Source organism: Poecilia reticulata, chromosome 14 (genome assembly GCF_904066995.2).
Source record: "Poecilia reticulata chromosome 14, P_reticulata-male-v2, whole genome shotgun sequence".
Lineage (NCBI taxonomy): Eukaryota > Metazoa > Chordata > Actinopteri > Cyprinodontiformes > Poeciliidae > Poecilia > Poecilia reticulata.
In genome coordinates this window covers 13,914,882-13,939,954 of record NC_088843.1, presented here as the reverse complement: position 1 = coordinate 13,939,954, position 25,073 = coordinate 13,914,882, and the positions used below count along the sequence as shown (strand labels likewise).

General features: G+C 39.0%; 1 protein-coding gene across 2 annotated transcripts in view; it reads left to right on the top strand.

Annotated features, from left to right (window-relative positions):
• Nucleotides 1-25,073, top strand: part of pcdh1a (protocadherin 1a) — a 127,988-nt gene that overhangs the window by 13,806 nt on the left and 89,109 nt on the right. For both annotated transcript variants that reach the window (XM_008427816.3, XM_081615505.1), the window contains exon 3: nt 2,089-4,275. In XM_008427816.3, the coding sequence (XP_008426038.1) occupies nt 2,089-4,275 (2,187 nt within the window). The remainder of the gene's footprint in view (nt 1-2,088; nt 4,276-25,073) is intronic.

The window sequence follows — 25,073 nt, the reverse complement described above, 5'->3', positions numbered from 1 at the left end:
TGTGATCAAATTGTTTTCATTTAAAGCATAAATTTATAGAAACATTTTGTTTCTTAAAGTTACTGTATAATAAGGCTGTTCATACATTTTTGCTTTATATTCATTTCAACACTAATTCATAGTCTGAAGCAAGATACCCAAATGAACAACAGCTAAATTTAATTATAGTTGTTTCCATAGGTGTACGGATCAAGTTATTGTACCTTTTGCCATTATTATGTTCATAGAGTAACACCAACAAATAAAAGCTGATAGTAATTTAGGCATTTGGGAATTAGACCAAATCAGCTTCAAAACTAGCAAAGAAATATTTGTATCTGCTCAAACCACCAGATCTAATAGCTTTTTTTAAAATCATGGTTTAATAAATATTTACTATATTAGAAATCAATAACATTTTGAATAAGTGATTCTCTAAATCTTGCGTGTACCTTCATGCACAGCTAAAAAAATACTAATGTGAGGTAGGCAGCATGCTATGAGTGTTGCAACACAGTTGAACTAATGGTAGATTTAGCTTTGGAAGGGTTTTAGCGTTAGTAACAGCAGGCCTTTAACATTAACAGCTAAGAAAACAAAATCCATCTTTACCAGTTTCTAAGGACTTTGCAGTCATATATTTTTTGTGCTAATAAAAGAAAAGGAAATCAAAACACAGAAAAATTAGAATAATCTCACTAATAAGCTCACAGAGGAGCAAAGTTACTCTTCACCAGTCTTCAGCTCGCACTGATAGCATCTGGTAATTGGCTCAGCTTTTGGAACAATTTGTATTTCGAACAGTAAATGTTAACATTTCATATTACAATAAAACAGCGAAAACAAAATAAAATAAACAACATTTAAGTTATTTAAAATAGAGCTCTACTTTTGGTGTAATCAGGGATCTGACTCATCTTGGAGAATATATTCTCAGATTTGTTCGGCAGCCAGTTTCAGGTGGCTAGTCTAATTTGTGGGCACTGCGCAATCACCAGTTACTCCGACAGCAGGCCTTACTTTGGTTTGAGTCCAATGTTTCTTAGAAGACACAGTCATTTACACAGCCAGCCAGATCAAAACAGTCACATACGACGGTTCCCGCGATGCATTGGTTGCTTAGGGAAAAGAAAGCAAAATGCTGCTGAACTGCAAAATTTGTAGTGATATAACATCGCAGGGATTCTAGATATGGCACTCCTCTTTTTTCTCCTCTTTTTTCCCCCATTCTTTCACAAGGAAAGAATAGGAAAAAGTCATTCACCTTTAAAATCTCTAGCAACTAGTTTCCTTATTCCTCAACTTTTAAGGGGAGATGTTGAAATGAAGAGGGGATGGTTTACAGTCTAAATCTGGGTATTTAGATGTGTCATTGACATAATAACACATAATAAAATGTTCAAAAATAGTTTTTTCACCCTCAAATAATGTATATCTTAGTTTAAATATTTGAACATTTTATTATGTTCATTGTGTGACTTCTGAGTTTTTTTTGCAAATCCTTGCATTTCTTTAACTTTTTTTGGAATTTAAATGCACTCTGAATTAATTGTGTGACTCTTTTTTTATAGTCTTTTATATAAGCTTTTACACCATCATTTAACTCTTTTATTCATTCAACTATACAGTATGCAGCACAACTTTAGCACAGCATGGTTTTATAGGTAATTAAGCTGCTCATTGCTTGCTGTGGTGCTGTTTTCTTATTAAAAAAAATCCTGAAATAACAGCAACACAGTGTCTTGATGTAGGCGTAAGATGTTCTGTGCCGCTTTCTCTGAACATATTGCTGTGAAATCTTCACTGACTATCATAAAAGAAATTGTTTTATTAATGTGATACCATATGTTTTCCTATTAATCTGGAAAAAGCAATAAAGACACAAAATAGATGCAGTGACACAACAATCAATATCAAAGTTCAAAGGCCATAAAGAAATGTATGCTATGTGTTTTGTAGTTTTCATGCTCGCCTTGATCTACTCCATCAGTTTTGTAATCATACATTTTTAGTGAAAAAAAAAATCCATCACTTGTTTCCTTTCAGATTTGACCCCGATTTGATGCATGTCGTCCAGGCTTTTAACCATGTCTTCCGTTTTGATTATAGGTCAAAGCAAATGACTCTGACATGGGCCCTAATGGAGAAATTGAATACACTATTCACCAAGCAGTGGACCCAGTACCAAGACTCTTACGAATTGATCGGTCTACTGGCATTATCTATGTGAAGGGACCACTGGACAGGGAGGAAATCAGCAGCTTGTCTTTCTATGTGGTGGCCAGGGATAAGGGCCCTCAACCTAAGAGCTCTAAGACGTTCGTAACGATTGAAGTGACTGATCAAAATGACAATGCTCCTGCTGTGGAGATTCGTGGAATTGGTCTGGTGACTCACAGTGACGGAGTGGCCAATATTTCGGAGGACATGCCAGTGGGGACAGCTGTTGCTTTGGTGCAAGTGTCTGACAAAGATGAAGGAGAGAACGCTGTCGTCACATGCGTGGTAGCGGGAGATGTGCCCTTTCAGCTCCGTCCTGCCAGCGACTCTCCCACCGACAACAAAAGAAAATATTTTCTTCAGACAACCACACCACTTGACTTTGAAAGAGTCAGGGACTACAGAGTGGAAATTGTCGCAGTGGACTCTGGAAATCCAGCGCTGTCCAGTACAAACTCCCTAAAAGTTCAGGTGACCGATGTGAACGACAACTCTCCGATATTTTCCCCAACATTGTTTGAGGTTGACTTTGCTGAAGAAAACCAACCGGGAGAGAGGATTTTGGATGTCACTGCGACAGATGCTGACAGTGGCACCAATGCCCAACTCCTGTACAACATTGTTGCAGACTCAACCATCAAAGGTTTGTTTGAGATTGACCCAAACTCAGGTGAAGTAAGAGCTCGAAGCCCGCTGGATCGTGAACATAAAGAGCGGTATGAGTTTCGGGTCACAGCTGCAGACAAAGGTTCACCTGTCCACAAAGGAACAGCAACAGTTGTGGTCAAAGTTCTTGACCGCAATGACAATGAACCAAAGTTCATGCTTAGTGGGTACAGCTTTTCAGTACTGGAAAACATGCCTCCCCTAAGTCCTGTGGGTATGGTAACAGTTCAAGATATGGACAAAGGTGAGAATGCCCGAGTTCACCTTTCAGTAGAACCCGATGGAGGGAAGTTTGTAGTTCAGAATGGAACAGGTACAATTCTCTCAAGCATCTCTTTTGACAGAGAAAAAGAAAGCAGCTATACTTTCCGTCTAAAGGCAGTGGATGGGGGAGAACCACCCAAGTCCTCCTATGTTGGTGTCACTATCAATGTACTGGACGAAAATGACAATGACCCTGTCATCACCAAACCCTCCAACTCTTCCTTCAGGCGCTTGTCACCTCTCGCATCTCCAGACAGCCATGTTGAGGTGGTGGAGGCTGAAGACCTGGACAGTGGGCCCAATGCAGAGTTAGTCTTCAATATTGCTGGAGGAAATCCTTACCAATTATTCCGCATCTCCCCCACTACTGGAGAGATCACTCTGGCAAAGGAGATGACCCGCAAACATGGGGGGCTGCATCGTTTAGTAGTACGTGTGAGCGACAGAGGAAAGCCTCCGCGTCATGCTACTGCCCTGGTTCACATCTATGTCAATGAAACCATTTCAAATGTCAGCTTAGTGGAAGCCTTAGTTGGACACAGTCTTTACACCCCACTAGACAGGGACATTGCCGGTGATCCAGACAGTGGTTTTGCTGCCCATCGCAGTAACATTTTGTTTGGAAGCCTTGCCGGTGTGGCAGGAGTTGTGATGCTGATCTTGGTGGTGGTGTTTATACGCCACCGCATCCAGAGAGAAACAAAGAGTGGCTATCAAGCGGGTAAAAAAGAAACAAAAGACCTATATGCTCCCAAGCAAGTGCCAAAAAACACCAAAGGAAAACGAGGGCGAAAAGGCAAGCCACAGAAGTCCCCAAAGCCTCTTGGGGAAGATGAGGAGGTCAGCCTACAAAAGAGTCTAAAGTTTAATCTCGATGGAGTAAACGACAGTCCCCGCATACACCTGCCCTTAACGTATTCCCCGGGAAGCCCCGACATCGGCAGGCATTACCGATCCAACTCTCCCTTACCTTCTATCCAGCTGCAAGCCCAATCGCCCTCAGCTTCTCAGAAGCACCAGGCCGTGCAGGACCTCCCTGCAGCCAACACCTTCGTTGGAACCGGAGGAGATGACAACTCCACCGGCTCAGACCAGTACTCAGATTACAGCTACAAGACCAGCCAACCCAAGTATAACAACAAACAGGTAAGGTCAGCCGGAACACGGTGGGCCATTGGAGGAGTGAATGAATTGTGCATGGATGTAAGCTCCTGTCAATTACTATGATTTACTTAAAGGAAAGTAGCATATTAACAGATGTTAATGATGTCAGTGGCGCTTATTTTGTTACTATCATTCTGGGCTATAAATAGTAAAAGAGCAAACAATTCTTCTGATTTGTTCTCGTCATTTCCTCCAGTTTTTCCTCAGTATTAATCAGTTGAGGTCTCAGTCTTGTAATTTGATGAGAGAGCTAATGTACAACACAAGTTGGAGTAGATAAATGAATCGTGTTCTAACTTACTCATGACAGTGGAATAAATGCATTGAGGTTTGTTTTAGGAATAATGCTTCAACACTGATTAGGCATAATGTTATGACCACAGATAGATGAAGTAAACAGCACTGGTTTTCTCTTAAATACTGTACATATTAATCAGTGCAATATAAAAGGCAGCAGCTGGACATTGTGTGTCGAGGTTGATATGTTAGAAGCAGCAACACGGACAAACAAAAGGATTTGAGGCATGCTAACACGTATTGTGGTGAACTGGCGATAGGATAATGTGTGACTGAATCGAAATTTGGTGAATTGGTCTGACCAAACAGACATATGCTGCTGTTGCTTATTTTCATGTAGAAGCTAGCACTCGTTCTGTAAGGATACACAGTACATTGCAGTTTTTTTGTGTTTTTTTTTGCATCCGAGGCTGCATATCCGTTCAGGGTGCCCATGCCGGTCAAAATGTTTCCTTTGATATCAGCTGCAGGGACATGCTCCCATGTAACTTTCCCTTGAGGGTTCAAAAGTGGAAATGGAGACTATTTGTCCATTTACTGTACCTCCAGAGGCCTGCAGTGGCCTGTCATATTTAGTTTTTCCATCAGACTGGCAGTAGAGTCGAGCAGGCGAGGTCCATTTTTTCCTGTTACTTACTTCCGCTCCTGCACCCGACCTCCAGTGCTCTGGATCTCCACAAGTCACTTGCTCTTATCTCCCAGCTCCTTATGCTCTTATCTCCTCTTATCTCGACATTTGGCAAGACTCAAATTGCCATGGTAACAGAAAATATTAATAGACTCAGAGGGGATTACAAACAGTAAAAAAAAAAAAAAGTACTGTCTAGGGATGGAAAGCTAGTGTGTCTTTAGGTTTCTGTGTCATTTGCAACTGTGTGAATGTTGTGTGTTGGACCAGACGAGTACATGTGTGTACATGTGAGTTTGCAGTGCGTGATGGGGATTATGCAGGCAACTATTATCCTTGAATGGTATAATGGGGGTATATAATGCAGTAAAATGTTCAGATGTCTTGATACTTTCCATTTAACACACCGTACTGGAGATTTTGAAACTCATCTTTTTTTTTTTTTCTTTTTTCAGTTTATAAATCACTGAACTTTGCTGAAGTATGATAAAAAGAAAACAACAAAAAAGAATCATGTTTCTTCGAAGATGCCTTGCTTCAAAGGACCGCATAGCATAGGGCCTTTTTTTTGCATAAACAACCACAGTTGCAAATAGTGTAATTAGCAACCTAATATGACTGACATCTCTGAACTACACCCAGCAATATATTTAAGAATCACACAACAACCAGATCTAACGGTGTCATATTCATGTTGCCACAGTGTTTTTTTTTTTTTTTTTTTAAAGGATGGCCATTATCTGAAAATGTTTGACACTGATTTGTTTCCACCCAACACAAGATGACACAAGCTTTCAAGACGCTTCCCACGTCGCAGTGTCACAGGTACAAAACAGTTTGACACTCTCTGAGGCTTTGGAGATAATGTTTGCCACATGAAAAAAAAACAACAAAAAAACAAGAAAAAGAAAATTAGCAAAAATAGAAGGAGAGAAAACGCGACACTGAGTTCTGAACATGTGTAGGTGACACGTTTTCTGTGGAGACGACGTCTTCAGTGCCAGCCTCCCAGTTGACTGGGTGGTGGTTCCAGCAGATGCTTGCTGACAGTTTAGGTGATCACAGGCCTTTTTGGTGGGTGGAGTCAGTTTGGAGAAGAGTCACCACTGTCTGCTTGACGGACAGCATAAGGGACCAAAATGACTGCGAGCCACAGGGTGTGTCTGGGTTTTTTGTGTGTAGTGCCAATCTCGATGGCTCGCGTGCGTCGGCTCGCTGCTTAGTCGGAGCAGCGCTAATTGTGGCTGCGGCGCAGCTGTAAGCTCTCAGCTCTTGACAGTGCTGCGTATGAAGTTTTCCAACTTCATAAATACAAACACGGATGAGGAACGGGTCTCAAGTGATTGACAGTCGGCGGAACAAAAAAAAAAAAAAAAAACACAGGCAGATGCTAGAGCTCATGTGACATACCTCAGCAGATGTTGTCTCGTGTATGGCGTACCCTCTCACATCAGGAAGAACAGATTGACCAAAATATATAATTAAAGTCGTTGCCAAGTGATGTGACAGATGTAGAGTCGTGCCCTTGCGTTAATTAACTGCGCTGCTCTCAACAATGGCTTTTCATTTGAAATGTGATCAGGCATCTGGGTTTGAGGCACAGTTCATTTCTTGACATTATGTCTAAAAATTACTGCTTGTTTGCTCACAGATTATGAACACAAAAGGATTTGAATTTAACTTTATTAGCTCTAAATCCATTTGAAGCTGAAAATCCTTTTCGTTCTTCCTCTGAAGCTCAGAGTGCAGTTTCATAGTTGTATTTGTGTTTACATACCAGGTTTATAAAAGCTTTTGACATGGACATTTGTGTGGTACATTTTTGCATGTTGTCTTTATTAGAATATGATTGAATGTTGAGCACTATTTAAAGCTGGCAAAAATTAATCTTCATTGATTTTAATGGAGTTCTAGCTTAAGTTTATGTCAAACAGAGTATATTAAAAATAACAGATAGTGTAGTAGGTACTAGTCCACTTTTGCACAATTCAACTTACTTTCTACTATTGACCAGTGATTTTGGTGTGTTTATTTTTGAAACTCTTGATTTAACAAAGAACAATTTATTCCAGTTTTGGAACCAAGGCACGCACAGAAAAAGAATAATTCAAACAGGGTAAGCAGATGGGGGTTGTTGCTTAATTTGGTGGATAAAACTGCAAAACTAAAAATCATAGCAGTAAATCTGCCACTTTATAACACTACCGTCTCATGTAGAATGCTGTAAATTAGGTATCTGCTCCCAGTCAGATTTTTTATGTCTTCGCATTTCTGTCACACTTAAATGTTTTAGATCAAACTAAATTTTAATATTCGACAACGACAATTTCCGTGAATACAAAATGCAGCGTTTAAATATTGATTTAATCAGTTTAGGGCAAAAAAAGGGCTACCCAAAATCAGCCCATAACTCATTGTGACACCTTCGGTGGGTACAACAGGCATACAAAAACAATGTGTCTTTTACACTGTGGTGGAGAAATGTAGATTGTTAAATTTTAATTTCATCAGATCGGGGCATGATGTGTCAGAACTGCACTTACTGCCTGCAGCAGGTTCTGTACTGTATCAGCAAAACTGGGGCAAGAAACAACTCTTCATAATCTGTCAGTTCTGATCATTAAGGTTTTAGCTTTTATTTTGTCATAGGTTTAAAATGACAGGGTGAGGAAGGGGGGTGGGGTGGGGGGGGGGGGGGTGGGGGTGGGGGGTTGGGGGGTGGGGGGGGGGGATTTGAAAACATGTGCATAACAGCCAAACCCACACTTACGCTTGGGAAAACATGCACACAGACTTCTTGCCTTGAATGGGAAATGTCAAAACTCTTTTCACAATGAAAGCACAAATTTGTCCTAAAAGTCTTTTGGTTTAAGTCTTTTATTCTATTCCAATTAGGCTGCCATTTAAAAAGAGCAGAAAAAAAAGAACTCCACTGATGAACATGCTTATTTGAATGAATATCTTTACAACACTGGTTATAGACTACACTTTTCTGTAAGATCACTGCACTATTTGGCAAGAAAGTATAACTAGACTGGTATATCTTTCTATTTATTGATATAATGTTTCTGGCTTATTAAGCAACTGACTAAGTGACTGTTTAGGTATAGCAGTAATAATGTACATCCTGCATGATAATGAGATATTTTAAAGTGAAAACATGCATTCCATAATGCATTCTGACTAATATGTGGTGGCTATATAAACAATAGGCTGCAGGTAGATTATATGAATACCAAAAAACAAAAAAACCACATTTACTTAAACGTGCAGTATTCCTTTTGCAAAGCAAAATATACTACTGTTGTTTTTGTATTATTATTTTTATTTTTTTTATTATTTTCCCCAGAGAATTTTCTAAATTTTAAGAGCTGCATCTCCCCTTTGAATACTGGCTCCGAGAACAGCCCGAGGCTGAATATTTAAATACTTTATAGCCAAGAAAGGCTTGCTGAGGGTGCCAGAGCCCCAACAGATGTGTTAGATGTCCTAATTAGATCACAGTACTATCAAAGCATGTGCCAGCTATATGTGCAAAAGCAACCCTTTGTTTTCTTTCCGAACACTAGGAAGTCGTCCTGCCATCAATGTTGAAACATTTGATCTCGTCAGACTCCATGGAGAAATTTTCCACCATCTAATTGCTTTAGATTAACCCACTTAAGCAAAGGTTTCTTGAAATGTGTTTTCTGGAGTGTAGCATAGTGTTATGCAAAAGTCATACTTCTGTCTAAATGAGACTGCAGGGTGCAGTACACCTACAGCCTTATTATGGTAAAATAAATAGTGTAAAACATTTTCTTTGAATTATTTGTTTCAATAAATACATTATCAGGCAAATAAACAAACTAGGAAATAGAATATAAAACTAGACTAGACATTTTTCTTTTACCGTAGCTGTAATCAATGGCTTTCATGCATCCTATATGTCTGTAACCAATGCAATTCAGGACCATGGACAGCTCATTTTCTGCCTACTGAGCTAAAGCCTCTTTGCAAATCAAGCATAATAAAAAAAATATTACTACAAATATCTGTGTGGGGGACATTTTTCAAACCACTGAAAAGTTATAATAATACTAAGAAATATGCATTTAAACTATTACACATGCTTTGAAAACCCACAATCACTTAGAAAATTATGGAAAAAAAAAAAGACTAGTCTCATTTAGAATAATGCTGTAGCTTTCCTAAATCTCAGCAGAGGCCCTTACGGTTGCTTTCGCATTTGCCTGCACCTGTTTGGGTAATATTGTAATTAAAGCAGGGACACTGGGAATTTTCCTTGCGGTCTTGGCAAGTTGAACCGCTCTCAGGTGTGTGTCACAATTTTGTTATTGAGCCTGGGCAGACATTCACATCTCAGAAAATGTGGATTTCAAAGGAATAATTATGTTGGGAAATATCCTGCGCCGGATAAATGTATAACACATGGCAATTTGTGTTCCGTGTAGCTAATCAAAGTTGACTCAGGAAGGTAATATTTACCCCTTTATTACCGTGATTGAAAAATTACTTTGCATTATATCCAGATCGTGCTTTATTTGCATAAATAAATCATCACTCATGACTACATGTTTACCTATCACCGGGTAAAAAGTAGTTGCTTAAAATATCAAGCTTTCAAGCTGCTGCTTTAGGCAGCTCCGACTGACAACTTGTGTTAATCGATGTAACTCCACTTCAAAAATGTGAGAAAGATTTGGAGCAATCTATCTTACGTAAAATGAAAATTACAGCTACACAAAAGCAAAAAAAACATATGAAAATGTTGTGCTTACAGCCTCTGAACTGATGAACATTAGCGAAAATGTGAAAGTGGCTATGTAACTATGGAACACGCTTGTACCTTGTTTACAATAAGCAAGCAACAACAACTCATCACATGTGACGTTTCAGTTCGTAGAGTTGTCATGTGGAGCCACGGGCTAATTACTGGAATCAAGTATGCCAAAGCTTTTAGACAGTTACAGCATCAAAATCTCTCCAATATTTTTATTTTTTTTACTAAACCATTACTGCTATTCAAAGACCTCCTTATGTAAGAGAAAACATGCTGGAGTAAGCTGTTTCAGAAATGATGTTAGTAAACAACAAGGTATATGTCTGCAAAGGAACTGACTGCAGGTTTTCATCTAAGCCCATATTATGCTCAATTTACTGACATCAGGGTGTACATTTTATGTTGCCTATTAAAATGAAACTACAAAATTCTGCACAAAAAGAGTTTCATACTTGGAACATTTGTTCTGTTTAAAAAAGAATAGATATATATTTTTTATTTTTCCATTTCAAATGAGAACATTGTAAGTATAAAAGACACAGTATATGTACTGATCAAATTCTGTTAAACAGATTTTAACAGAATTTTGTTTGGTATTGACACATTGACTGAAGTTCTTAAAACTTTGAATTTTCGCAAAATATTGCTAATATCTCATGTGAATTCTGCACAGATTTCCCTGAAATAGTAATAAAACTGCACATATTAGCACTTGTTCTCTCTCTCCCTTTCTCTCTCTCTATAAAATTGAATTTTCATACCACTTAAAAAAAATCGAAATAAGTTTAAATGTCACCAAGTCCTAAATTAGCACAATGTTTGTAGATCTTTGTTTAACTGACAATATTTAGTGTCCCTTTGCATACAGCAGTGATAGTAGCCTAAAAATGAAGCACCATCGCGACTCATAACATGTAGAAATCATAGCGCATAGCGATTTAGGAACAAGAAAAAGGGTGTTAGAAATGTGCATTGTGCTTGTTTACCCCTCATCACCTTTGGATGTGTGATATTGCATGATGGTTGCTCAAGAAACCGGTGACTCCAGCCATTAGAGCTGATAATTAGCCCTTTTGGGTCCGAGAGCTGACACCTTTTATTTCACACAGCGCTTAATGAGAATTCTGCATTTGAACAAAAGTGTGAAGCGCCAAAGTTCGTGCGTCGCACAGCAATCACGTCTCTGTGAAAAATGTGCAATGAAGTCTCTCCGTATCCACACACACACACACACACACACGCACGCACACACACTAACAGACACACAATTCAAAAATGTTTTATTCATCCACAATGAATAAGTGTGGTCTTCCTCGGGGCTATTCGTTCATTTCCATTCCTGTTTGCGGTTACCTTAAGCCAGTGCAGTGGGTTCTTTGAGCCAGGAATCGGGCAGAATGAGTCAGTGTGAGTCTTAATTAACCTGCTTCTTTGTTAAGCAGGGCCCACACTTTGTGAACTTTAGGCATCCCTTTGAGCTGGGATTAGCCCAATTTACTTCAGTACAGCTGTTTGAAGTCAGCAGAGGTGTATTTCAGACAAAGCCAGAGGCAAAATTTGCACTTGTTCTACAAGAATGTGACACATTATTCACTCTAACTTGCACTCAAGACCGGCGGAAACCAGAAAGTCATTGACGATATGTCATCCACATTCGCAGGTAAGCACAGAGGGCAGCCGACTTATTCGCCCGATCTTTCCCCATCTCTGTTTCCGCTCTGCCTTCCGGTATTTTTTCCTCAGATGAGACACACACAGGCACATGCATATGCATGCAGACACTCGCACATTCACAGTTCTTTGCACTGCACATATTTGCCCGAGCTGATTACCCAGAAAAGGGGGAAGCTGGAATGAAAGTGAGGTAATGCTGGAGTAATTTACCCTGTCTGTGCTGTATGTTTTGCTTACTGGTGGCAAAGAGTGATTCAGTGCATCGCGCTGGCACTACATCGGACTGAAAAATAGCTCTGCATTGTTTTAGCCTCCAATACTGTTGCCATTTCACATCTTTACATTGTTCTCAAATGCTTACGTGCACACTATGCATTTTAGATTACCAAGTACGCTCCATTCCAAGGATCAATATGTAGGTTTGTATTATATATTATTTATATGACTAACTGTATTTTAATTATTTACTTATTATTTAGACAACACCGAGCTTGGAAACTGCAGACCCATCTCAAGCCTCCCATACCACCGCTTAGTACTCTGCCCTTTTTCGCTGCCGTATGTTCCTTCTAGCAGATGAAATAAAGAAGCATGGCATATTTCATAAGTACGCAGACGATATGCAGTTGTGTTTAATCTATCTTTGCCCAAATTTATAGATGATGGAAATAGGTGGTATTTGTCATAATTTGTCATAACGATTTTTTTATTGAAAATGCGTTGCTGTAGAAGGACACAGCGGTGTACTCAGAGTCTCTTTCATTAGAAGAAATATAATGTTAGGTCTTAGTTTTAACTGCCACATCAGAAATCAATGCAGGATGGAATTTTATCACCGGCATTACATCGCCGAGGTTCTGAGCATACATTATAAAAGTAATTAGTACTCATGATTATTGCAATTAAATAAATGTAATCTATTTTTTTTGTTTTTTGTTTGCCTCCACATTCTCGCTTACATCTAATTTGTATATAAGGCGCTTATGTACCTCTGGGTGGTATTAGCTGATCTAAGTAAGCTAGTATTTTTAAAGTACTTTTTTTTTTTAATCCGAGAAACAAGCCTCCTCTAAAAGCGTATGGATACGACTGCACATTTAAAATGCCGTCCAATGTGAGGCGGGAGAGACATACCGTGGACTCGCCATCATTTGTTTGTGACATTGAAACGGATTCTGGAATGCTGCGTTACGAGCGGTAGATGTGCTTTTCTTTGATCCAGCCTGCAGGGCAAGGCTAGATCAAACACAGTCCCAAAGATGGCATGAGTAGATTTCAAGGAGAAAGCCCTTCATAGATCTGAGTCACTTTTTTTTTTTTTTTTTTTTTTACTTGGAATCTACCACTGAAGAAAGCACATAGCATGAAGGTTTAAAATAATGTACACAGGAGACGCGTTTGCCTTTTGGCGTCTCTTACATCATCTCGCTTTCCTCCCACGAGCTTCCATAAATACCAGGTTCCACTTGCTCCTTTAGTAACGTCCAAATCACACTTTAGGCTCGCAGGTAACTGTCACTAGAAGCTTGGGTTAAAACGTGTTGGAATAATTCCAGTCTTACAGTCCTAAAAAAAAACAAAAAAAAAAAAGAAATGGGGGGAATTCAGGAATACAGCAAAGACAGGGGCTACAGACAGGCTACCTGGCAAAAAAAAAAAAAAAAAAGTGGTAGTCAGGAGAGATGCTGACACATAGATAACAGGTGCGTCAGCCAAAGAGATGCTGGGCAGGCACTGTCACAGACAAATATATAACAAGAGGACTGGCCCGCAGAAATGCAACAAAGCCTGGCAGTGGGCTGCCCTCTACAAAAGCTTGGACTAATTGATGATGAGGATCGGCCCGGCAGACAGGTGATGGGGTTAGGTGAGATGCAGTGAGGGGCAGACATTGGCAAGAGGGGGAATGACAAACAACGACAGGCAAACGGGAGAGAGAGAGAGAGAGAGAGCGAGAAAAACAATGGACTGTGTGGAGATAAATAGGACAGAAAAGTCTTGCTTCAGTGGATTTTATTCCTGTGTAATGCCTTGCAAGAGTACCGATACGGCGTGAATCCTTTCACATTGTACAAGCACAACCTTAAATTTGTGTCTCTGGCTTTTAAATGAGTAAACTTACAGATACTCGTGTGAGTGTGTGTGTGTGTGTGTGGGGGGGTGTTTAGCGAACTGAAAGAAAAGTGACAGCTGCGTAATAAGGGTGGATGTAATTGTAGATGGCAAATAAAAACAAAAGAAAAAAAATAGCGTTGTATTCACTTCAGCCCTCCTTACTCTGAGTCCCCAAAAGTTGGATTTTAGTATCCAGCATCTAAAATCCAACAGCAGTTCTCAGTTCGTGGTTTGAAAATGGAGACAGTATGGCACAACTGCCAATAAGTTTCTGTCTTCCTTTAAAAGGAGGCCTTTCCTATCATCTAAGAAGTGGTAAGTAGTCTGCTGAGGCCACAGCTGTTGGTCATGAACTACACTGATCTACCTCGCATGAAATAGTGGTCTGATAAAAGCCGTCTTTGCAACAAAGTCATAGAAGAAGATCCTGTTTAAAGGCACGTGTGACACACAAGCAAACATGCAAGAAGGTGCTACGCTCCGGTCAGATTATGTCAACACTGAATAGAATGATAACAACCCACCGCCGTTTTCGTTCCACTCGCTTATTTGCAAGACATCTCAATAAAAAAAAAAAAAAAACACGTTGAAGTCTGTTTTTGTAACGTGACAAAGTGAATGAAAAGCTAAGAGGTACAAACGCTGCATAAATCTGCGCGTGCAGCTGAGGAGTTGATTGAAGACTCGAATATGTAGATGCATTTGGGAGCCGAATACAGTGTAATTTTGACAAGATCTCGGCAACAAGTATTCTCTCGACAACCAGAGAAAGAAATAGATAACAATGCAAATTGTCAGTGCAACAATGGGCTTCGTGTCAGTCACCAGTCATGTGCTGGATAACAGAAAACGCTAAACGTATCGCGGTTGCAGCACTGAGCTGCTCAGGTCTTGTGGGTTGTTGGTGTTTGAGCTGCTCCCTTGCTGCCGTCTCACTTTGTTCCCATTAAAAATAAATAAATAAATGAATCCAAAAACCCCAGAGCTCTTTCATTATTTTGTGCCACAGCCTTGCATTTGAACATTGTATGCTTTTAATTTTGTTTTGTTTAGGATGGGTGAACACAAAGACTCGACTGGCAACTTTCCCCGGCAGACAGTAATTACATTAAAGGCATCCCCGAAACATTCTTCATGCATCCTAAAAATGATTTGCGGATATTTAACAGCGGGGAGAAAAAAATATAAAAAATCCTCTCTTTGTTTATTTGTCAAGAAATTGCACAAGTGATAAGAAAAACACTTCATGTTTCTTCATAACGAGGACATTTCAGATAGTTAGAAATGGTTTAAAAGCCGGCTCATACCAATAAAAGGTTTATAGAAAGACTGCAATTAGTATTTTTTTCCAAGCCCATCCAGTGCAGGTGAGTTTTAATTTAAAAGAAAATAACACAACATAACAATCTTAAGACATTCAAATATTCATATCTAAACTGAATTTCGGTTGGTTTTGCTGCAGTATTTTTCTGGAATACTCAGTGCTCCCTGCATTTAGTTGCTCCTTTAATTGTGAGGTTTAAAATAATATCACAGTAGTATAATCTCACACTGAAAAACCTACTTTGAATTCAGTGAGGAAATGATTACACATCGTGCAAACAACCGTTTTTTTTTAAAAAAAGACTACTCCTAGATTTATATTTCATCAGTTTGTAGCGCAGTGAATGTAGTGAATGTATTCCTCTTACCGTAATTAAATCAATCATTCAGAGTCCTGGGTTTTCTCTTTTGCTTTCTTCTCTTTAGCTCACCCCACAGGTTTTCTGCAATATTTAGAATCATTGAACTGAGGTGGCCATGGAAAAATGCTGATTTTTCTCAGGTGATCCTTCTGAAAAATTAGTGTTGATACATTTTCAATTTTTCTGCAAAGACTGCCAAACTTTTTCCTAAAAATGTACTGGTATTATAAATAGTTCATGACGCCATGCCTGGGGCTTCTGCTAGATAAGCAGCCAAACAGCATTGCATGTTTTCTACATCGGAATTGATGTTCCACACTAAGTGAAAATTTGTAAAAATGGGTATGACATTCTTTCTTTGTATGTAGTGACTGTATAGCTGGGCAAGTTGCAGTCTTTTTTTCTGGCTTACAAAGATCAACTGTTTGTGTATATTCTCTTACCTTTCCCATTTTGAAATGACCAGTAGAAATTGGATATGTATGAAACTCTTATTTACACATTAAAAAGTCACAGTTTACTAATTAAGCATGTCTTAATGAGTGGCAGGTACACAGGCTTGATTGACATCTCTAAAACTATCATTCTGGCTATGATTGGTTTGTTCTAGTTAGCACTGGGACAAGGCAGAAGAGCTTGATTTCTTTTCACAGATTATCTGTTTCATACCATACTGTCACGACAATATTTCAACTACTACTACTACTACTACTAATAATATTTTTATTTAATTTGAATTTCCAGGATAAGGGTGTAACAAAGTCAAAATATGAGGCAGTACGTTCACCAAATCCCCATGTGCTCTGGGGATTTTTATTTTCCTAGGGTTCTGATATTAGCTATAGAAAAGCTGCAGTTGTATCAAAGTTAGTAAGCCACACTTAAAGTCATGCAGTAATTCAGCATGCAGCATATACTGTATTTAGGTTGCCTGCGGGAGATTTTCTGACTCACTTTCTTCAAGTCTTCTTTCGAATCAAAGTTTGTCCTTGACCTTCCAGCTGGATCTGCTGCTGTGTGTTTCCCGCAGCCAAGCCTGTGCACGTCCAGAGCAGACAAGAAGGCATCTTTTAAGTTATTTAGCTTGCTGACAGAAATAGTCAGTCAACATCACAGCACCCGAAGCGGGACTGAAACAGCCACATCTCATCCAAAAAACCGATAGGTGCTGAATTTCTGTTAAAGCGTGTTAGGTGGGAGGAAAAGTTCAGCTTTAGTGGTTGCTAAATAATTTAAAATCTTTCCTGTTCTGCGGGACGTTTTCCCAAATTGGCACGTCGATGAAATTACAGCACCAAGATCATTCCAGGCACTCAAAACCGATCATATGAATGATTGCTGTATTATCGCTGGTTAAGTAATCATATCAGCGGGTAAAAATAGCAAGCTGTTGTCTTACATCCTTGGACTCCACCCATTTGTATCTTCATCCTTGTAACTGTTCACTGCTATTAAAAATTGTGCCAAGCAGGTGGAAAGAGAGGCCAATATTATTCACATAACATCTGCAGATATCCTTTGAAGTAGGCTATCATGCCAGGATAGAGGAGGTGTGTGTGCGTTACCTTGAGATACAGTAGACGGAGATGGATGTCAGCTTCGCAGTCTGGCTCGGCACATTATAAAAGATGGCACGGCTCAATAATCAAGGTTTATGCAGAAGCGCTGTATGCATACATCACCTGCTACACTCAGCACAATTACAAGTTCTTGGCTGTGGCTGCAGGATCCGTGTGTCGCTGTCGGTTCCTTGTACACTCCTAAAAGATTGCCATGTTCCAGGATGTGTTCATTATTTAAAGGCTAATCAAGTGTCAAAACTTGGAGGGAGGCTGTTTCTTTAATTTGGACTGTAAGTCTACTTAATGCAGAAGATGCTCATCTAAATAATGCTCATAATTCTGGCTTTACACAACGAGTCCAACGGAATGCCTGGCTTACTGCGGGGGTTTAGTTGCTTGAAAGTCGGAATCCATGGATTAGGATGTAAGTAAGACAGTCCTGGTGTACATAGAGAGTGCCTCTAATGCAGACAGCTGGCAGGTTTGTATGAAAAGGATGTTTAAATAATGTGATGTATAATGACAAGTTCAAATTGGGTATTTTGAGTGCAAAATACCCAATTTGAAAAAGCAGGAAATGCTTCCCCTCCCCCCCACATAGTTGGAACTCTGGTTACAGTTTCTGTTTAGAAATCAAGATTCCCCACATAGTCTTGCTCAGCATCTCTAACACAATAAACAAATGATTAATTTTTTACATGGAAACTGTTTTAATAGGAGAACATTACAGCAGTATTTTAGTGTTTATGGTTAGACATAAACTATACTTACTGCTTATTTGCATCTCATTTCACCAAATTATGTCAAGAGCTTAAAACAAGTCCATTTTTTGTGCCGGTCAGTGTGTGATCAGAATTAGCTTATTTTGTGTATCTCAAACCCTGAATAGACAAAATTTTTCTTCTGCTCAATAAATGCATCAAAATTGAAGAGTTGCAATTTTAAAAGCACTAAATAGTGTTTTATGTTGTGTATTTTAGCTTAATGGAAATTATAGATGGACTTCTACGGTTCATTTCAGATCCCCCTTTTTTTTGTTTTTGACCATCAGCCGCGTTTTTAATTTGCATCTTCTGTTAAAGAAATATAAAGAATCGGAAAAGGATTCAAAGTATTTAGTTTTAGCCTCTACTGTGTGCAGTATTAATTATTGACATTTGGAGTGGATGCAGCATCATGCTGTGTGTGGGCAGGGGGTGGAGGGAGCAATAAAAACAGGACTTTAAAACATGTTCAAATAAATCCTAAATACATTTTTTTTTTTTTAAGGATCACTAAGTTTCTTTGCAATCATTCATGAGCTGTTGGCTAAGATATGCTTTCTGTTAGCAAAAAAGCATATAAAGTCCCAGTGATTATGTGCGTCAAAACAATAAACAAAAAATTACTTACTGAGCTTTGTTTAGCCTTCCTGTTTTCTGCAAAGCTTCTTGCACTCTCCCCCAGCATAAAATCCCATAAAATCCCATAAAAGCATAAAATCTTTTCAATACAAGCTCGGTGTTCTTCATTCAGTAACAGCTTTTTACACCAGACAGCGTGGCTCTCAGTGCAACCTGACTTTGCTCATACATGGTTAATTCTGAGGTTTCTGACAGTTTCTCAGTGGAAATCAGGGAAGAGGTTGGACCAAGCTTTGATGTTTCAATGGGAAATAAACTTGTCATGCCTTTAATTTCTGTTGGATTCAAAACTACATCCATCATTATATCTGGTTGTACTTATATTGTTAGTATTTGTTCGTTTTAGTGATTAAATTAAAAAACACCCTTTTACACAAATTAGCTAATGTTGCGGTCGTCAGGCCTCAAGGAAAACAGAACTAATTACTGGATGTCTGATCAGTGCATCTCTGTTATGTAGTTGACCTAAAATCGAAACCTGGTTTATTCATAAAATTATTATTCAAAAAGAAAAAAAAATGACTTGCTAAAAGAGAAGGCATAGATCAGGGCGTACTTGCTGTATGTACTGACAAATTAATTCAACCATTTGTTTCAGGCATGATAGATCAGGGCCACATCTTAAGATTGAAGGACACCGGCCCTTAAGAATTAGAGCTTGAGACCCTCGGCATTGATTCTAGATGTTACCGATGAAACCCTTTAGATGGAGAAATGATCAAAACAGAGAAAGGAAAGGAGATGGAACAAATGTGGACGTCTTCAATCAACAAGCCTCTCTAATGAAGGAGCGGTCTGCTGAACTTGGTGAACATTGATTTCGTTTGTGCCTCACTCTTAAACTGAATGATCAGAGTTGGTCCTTCGGGATCAGCTGGCCTTGGTAAACAATTGACAGTTGTGGATAATGGATAAAAACAAACATTTACTCAATAGGAGTGTTAAGCTTTTCAGCGTGTGAAATAGGTAATCTTTTCTTTTGCAGTTATTATGCCGCTATACCCAAAATCCATCACACTGTTCTCTGCAGCGGAGCGAAAGGTGGTTTTCTTTCTGTATTCTGTATTCTGTTTTCTGGTTGTTTTTTTTTAAAGCAAGCTTTTACAAGAATTGGAGGATGTGCCAGCGTCGTGTGCTAACACGATGTGACACTTGTTACTTCCAGTTTGCCTGTTGTTTCAACTGGATTTGCTGGAGTCATAGCCGAGGAATGATGAAACACGACAACGTGATTAACATTTCAGCAGCGGAATGACATCTCACCAGGCTAAATGTCTTCACCTCGCAGCTGATGAAAATCACACATATATACATCACGGACATTACATTATGAATATTTGTTATAAAAAGAGCTTGTCGTCTGTATTAGAAGTCGACATAAATTACTGATGAGCAGAAACGTGACAATGATGTAGGGCTTTTAAAGATTTATTTGATTGTTTTTTTGTGCAAAAAAACATGTTTTCATGTTTTGTTTTTTTAAACTTATAATTTTTTAATAATGTTGAATTTTATCTAGTTCACAAGGAAGCCCAAATACACGCATACACACACATACCCTGATTAAATAGCTTTTATCGAGTTGTATAGAAACCGCATGCTTCTTGCTAAATAGAATTTAATGATTATCTGGCAAGGACACAGTTATTGAGTGTTTATGAAGCAAGACAGCAGTGGGCCACCAATATTTATTAGGAACCACAGAGTCGCCTACAAATAACTAAAATATGCAAATACCTCTAAAATGGTTAATAGTTAAAAACAAAATATATCTAGATGCATCCAATCAGTGTCAAAGAAAACAAATGGCACTGATTGGCTACTTTGCAAACTCTAGCCAATAGTGTGGCAAGAAGCAGTGCAGCTAGGTATTTCAGCTTCCCAACCTTGCATTTTTCGTTAAAATATTTTAAATATGCTTTGTGAAAAAAAAACAACAACCTGGAAACAGGCAAATTTTCAGCAAAACATTTTGAGCCACATTCCAGAGAACGATCTACAAGCTGGCGAATCTACGAAAACCGAATTACAAATAGGTGGGTGTCCACTGTAGTTCTCCATTGTTGCTCTAAGAAAGAAACAAACTGTCAGCATAACGCTCTGACTGTCAAACTTGGCAGTTGCTGAATTGTTCTGGAAGCCTCACCTAAACTTTTACAAACAAACAATCTTCTTTTCATTGTGGTCAAAATAGTCAACAATAGTTTTGAAATGAGGGGAAAAAAAACAAACAAAAAAAGACACGATTTTCATTTTTCACTGAAGGTTTGTGAGCTGTGTGTGAAAGTCTGGTCCATTCCAGGAAGCCAAACAAAATTCTGAGCTTTACTATTGTGGAGGAAGAGTGGTCAGATATCCATTCAGAATCATCTGAGGTACTTGTTGATGGCTATAAAGCTTATGGTTTCTCTGCAACACACTGAAAAGCATTTACCCACAAATCAGTGTGAGTTTCTGGCTGAATTCAGGCATAATAGATGATGAAAAGAGAGGTTTGACCAAACTCTTCAAGAGAAACGAAAGTTGCTTCATTCTGTGTGTCGAGGGGCTGCCGACCACGAGCACTCTTAACGTCGACAAAAATGCTCTTTCATGTAGAAGGAAAATAATTAAAGTGATGCAAGTGATCCATACGCATATTAAAGAGACGATGGTCTCTGCCTATTGATCACGTCTGATGAAATGTCCGACGAAAAGCCGGCGGTTTACACAATCATCCGCTCCGACTTCTTTCCTCAGGCACAACTCTTCCAGCAAGCCGGCCATTTTCCACCTTTTATGCAAAAATAAAATAAAATGAAATAAAATAACTGCTTTAGGCAAGGCAGTGTGGAGGCTCAGGTTCCTGATGATATTGCGTGTAGCTAAGATATTATATCACCACACCACCCTGCCTCCTTACCTTCTGCCAGGCAGATTAGTGCTTTTATCAATAAGCAGCTTAGCACCAAAGTGTCCCTCAATAATATGCCATTTCTTTCCCCACTGGTTTAACTCCTGTGCTTCTTTTATACTCAAACATATTCTAACTCCACTCCTCACCCCCCACCACCACCACCCTCCACTTTCAAAAATTGACACTTTTATTTTTCTATTATTATATTTTTTTTGCAATTACTTATGCAAACAGCAGGACATTATGTATTATTCTCCTCAGGTCACATTAGGAACCTAGACAGGTCCCCCGGGTGGGGGCGGAGTGAGGTCTGCATCCCCATCAGACATACTACCCCATTAGAAGCCTGCAGCGCACCATAAAACCCATTAAGATCCATTAGGGTAGGACTCTCGCCCACAGACACCTTTAAGACGACTCTGCCACAAAGGTGCACAGTTACATATGATGTGAAACTCATTTGATTTGTCATTAAAAAGCCACGCGCTTCTTCCAAAACACGATCACCGTCAAAACATGGTCGCCCGAAAAGCGTCGCTTCCTGTCACAATGCTCCCGCGTGCTCGTTTTTTTTTTTTTTTTTTTTCGTTTCTTTGCCCAGTCCTCAAATCAATCTACATTTTACTTTGACAGCTGCTCCGTACAGCTATATGGCTGCACTTTCTGCTTAGAAAACCATCCCACAACGCCAAGTACAGCAACAAATATAAATTAGCATAAGCATTATTGAGCATAAACAGATCCCAGCTGAGATTTCTCCGGGGCTTTTGTAACTGCTTGAACATGTTCTCCAGCTAATGGGAGCTCGTTCACCCTCCTTCGATTGGAACAATTGCATACAGCTGTGAGGCTTCCGCACACTGCCTCTCATGTGATTAGTGTGCCGCTTATTATGTTTGATGAGCCTGACCCAAATCTTCTAAAGGCAGACACATTTATTTTTTTTTTTCATGGAGACTTTTTTTTTTTTTTTTTTTCCATTTTAAATCCCAAATCGTGTCAAAGGTGAATCACCGACTTGGCTGCTATTTCTGGGGCGCTCGGTGAAAACGGGGATACTTTGACATACTTTCAAGCAGACTGTTCTCTTTGAAGATTTTAATATTTGTTCAGCCGTTGAGGACGTGTGCATTCGAAGGCACGGTGCTATGCATCTGTAAACCAATTATTTATTTTATTTATTTATATTTTTACATTAGGCACTGCCTAATGAAAAGATTTTAATTAGCATTGTTTCGGCGTTTCTCGTAACAAACTTTTTGCGGAGCTACAATTAATTTCTGAACTAAAATTAATTTAATGTGGGTTTTTTGGTGTTTTTAATGCCTTTGGTAACAGCTAACTTATTCTCATTATCGGCAAATTAATTCTCACAAGCACCTTTTAATGACTTGTACATCTGCTGTTTAATTGGACCAAAGAATAGTTTGAAATATTAAGTGAAAAGGAGCAAGTTGTTGCTGTCATCCTGCTGTAGTTTTTTCTGCTCCATGACTGCAGCCCTCTGTGAAGTATGCTGGGGGCATGTTTGGATTAACAGCTGGGTAAAGCTGCCAACCGTGCCCTCCTCTCCCCTTCAAAGAGCCCAGCTTTACTACATACAGTGCCGTGCTAGAGTATTTATACCCCTTAAGCATTCTATTCTATGCGATAGACCAGCGCCAAACATTGTAAAATTGAACTAAAATAATAGATGGTTTTCAAAGAATGTTAAACTAATAGGAATTGCGATTGCAGCTGTGAGGCGTTTTGGGTGTTTCTCTACCAGGTTTGCACGTCTGGGGGATGAAATATGAATGGATGTTATCTCTAAACATCAGTGTCATCCTCTCACAGATTCTTAATTGGATTTAGGTCTGGACTATGACTGATCTGCTTTTAAAAGGTTTTATTGGCCCTAGTGGACTTTGTTTGAGAATGGTCAGACAGGAAAGTGGGTAATGAGAGAGGGAAGATATGTGGACAGGGTCATCAGGTTGTGCTTCACCCCGTGTGCCGCTGTTGCACCCCCTAGATTTTCTGTTTTAAAGTATGATTATACTTTGATTCTAGACCATCCCACTGTAGCTAATTCTGTATGTTTAGAGTTGCAGACTTGCTGTAAGGTATCTCGAACCAGGTCACAGGATTTTTGCTATCTTTTGCATTTAGCTCCGTCTAAGTTTGCATCACTTCTTCTCAGCTTTCCTGTTCCTGTAAAACAACACCATGCCCACAGCATAATGCTGCCACCACAGTTTTTCACTGTGGAAAAAGGTATGTTAAGGCCTGCACATATGCCACAACAACATAGACTGTTGTTGTTTCACTCGAGGTGGGAAGAACCAGAGCAAAGATGTTTCTTGCCAGGACATTTTTATATTTCACAAATCGGTACAAAACCCCTGGAAAGTTCCTCCGACGGCAGCATTTGTCAGTGTGGCGATTCACTTTGAATTTTTGATTCGGTCAATAATTGTCAAACACCGCAGAAGAGAGAGAGGATTCTGGATCCACCTGAGATGTGGATCCCTGCAGCTCCTCCTGTGTCACAGTAGCACTCTTGGCTGCATGTACAATTAATGTCTTGCCCAGACTTTCAGTCTTTCTTGGTGGATTTACAGCAGGGCTGTGTTATTTTATAACAAATGCCAAACATAAGGTTGAACTGTCATTGAAGAATAATTAACTGAAAAAATCTGTTGCAACTGGCACAGTTTCTCTCTCATTCATCTCTGTTGTCTCTGTCAGCATGACATCTCCCCCCCCCTCCCAAACTGTAAACTTTATTATCTCAGTCACTAAAATCCATAACATGTTTTAGCCTAAAACACAGTGTACCTCTATTCCTATTAATATTTTTTATGCACAGTGGTAATGAGTGACATTTGAAATATTTTAGTGCTTTCATCCAAGCAGTCATTTGTCATACAGATAGATATTGCTATGTCAACTGTGATTTTTCTTTTTCTTTTTTTTTTTTTAGGAGGAAACAATTAAACCATGTAAACCTTTTCCTTCCTTCCACTGTTGTGCAGTACTGCGTGTCTGCCTATCATGTAAAATCCCTATTAAATACATTGAAGTTTGTGTATACAATGTTAATTTACCATTGTGTTTGTTGTTGCCTCTAAACAGGTTATAAGAAATAACCAGGTTACCCGTTTGAATATTTAGGAAAATCCATATTTACTTATAAAAAGAAAAGCACATATTTAAATTTAAATCTTCATACTTTAGCCATCCAAATGGCTACATTTAGCACTGAAGATTTTGCAAAAAAAACAAACAAAACAACTAAACTAAAGAGTGACCCGAATGTGATATATTTCTGGAGTCCAGATCTCACCCCTGGGACACTTGCAAACAGTTTTTATTACACAAGGCATCTGAGAGATAAACCTTTACTGTTGTTGTTCAGTAACTTTTATGTATTTTTCTGCATCTTGAGACAGATTCAGTGAAAAATGATCAAAATGTAATTCCAACACCAGTCAGTGCTGCTTTTTTACGGAACCACACAAACCTGATATAAAGCTCACAAAAGATTTTTTGTCAAAAACGCATTACTAGTTCATTCCTTCCTACTTCCATGGCGTACCCATGCTCTTAAGCCATTAGATACTCGTTCAATAGTCTCTGGAGTTAAAGTATTATTATTCGTGAAGTAGACGCATAAAAATTCAAATCTCGTGCATTTTTTATTCTTTTGTAGTTTTGTATTACACCATATTTCCATTTCACGTTCGTTCTGATTC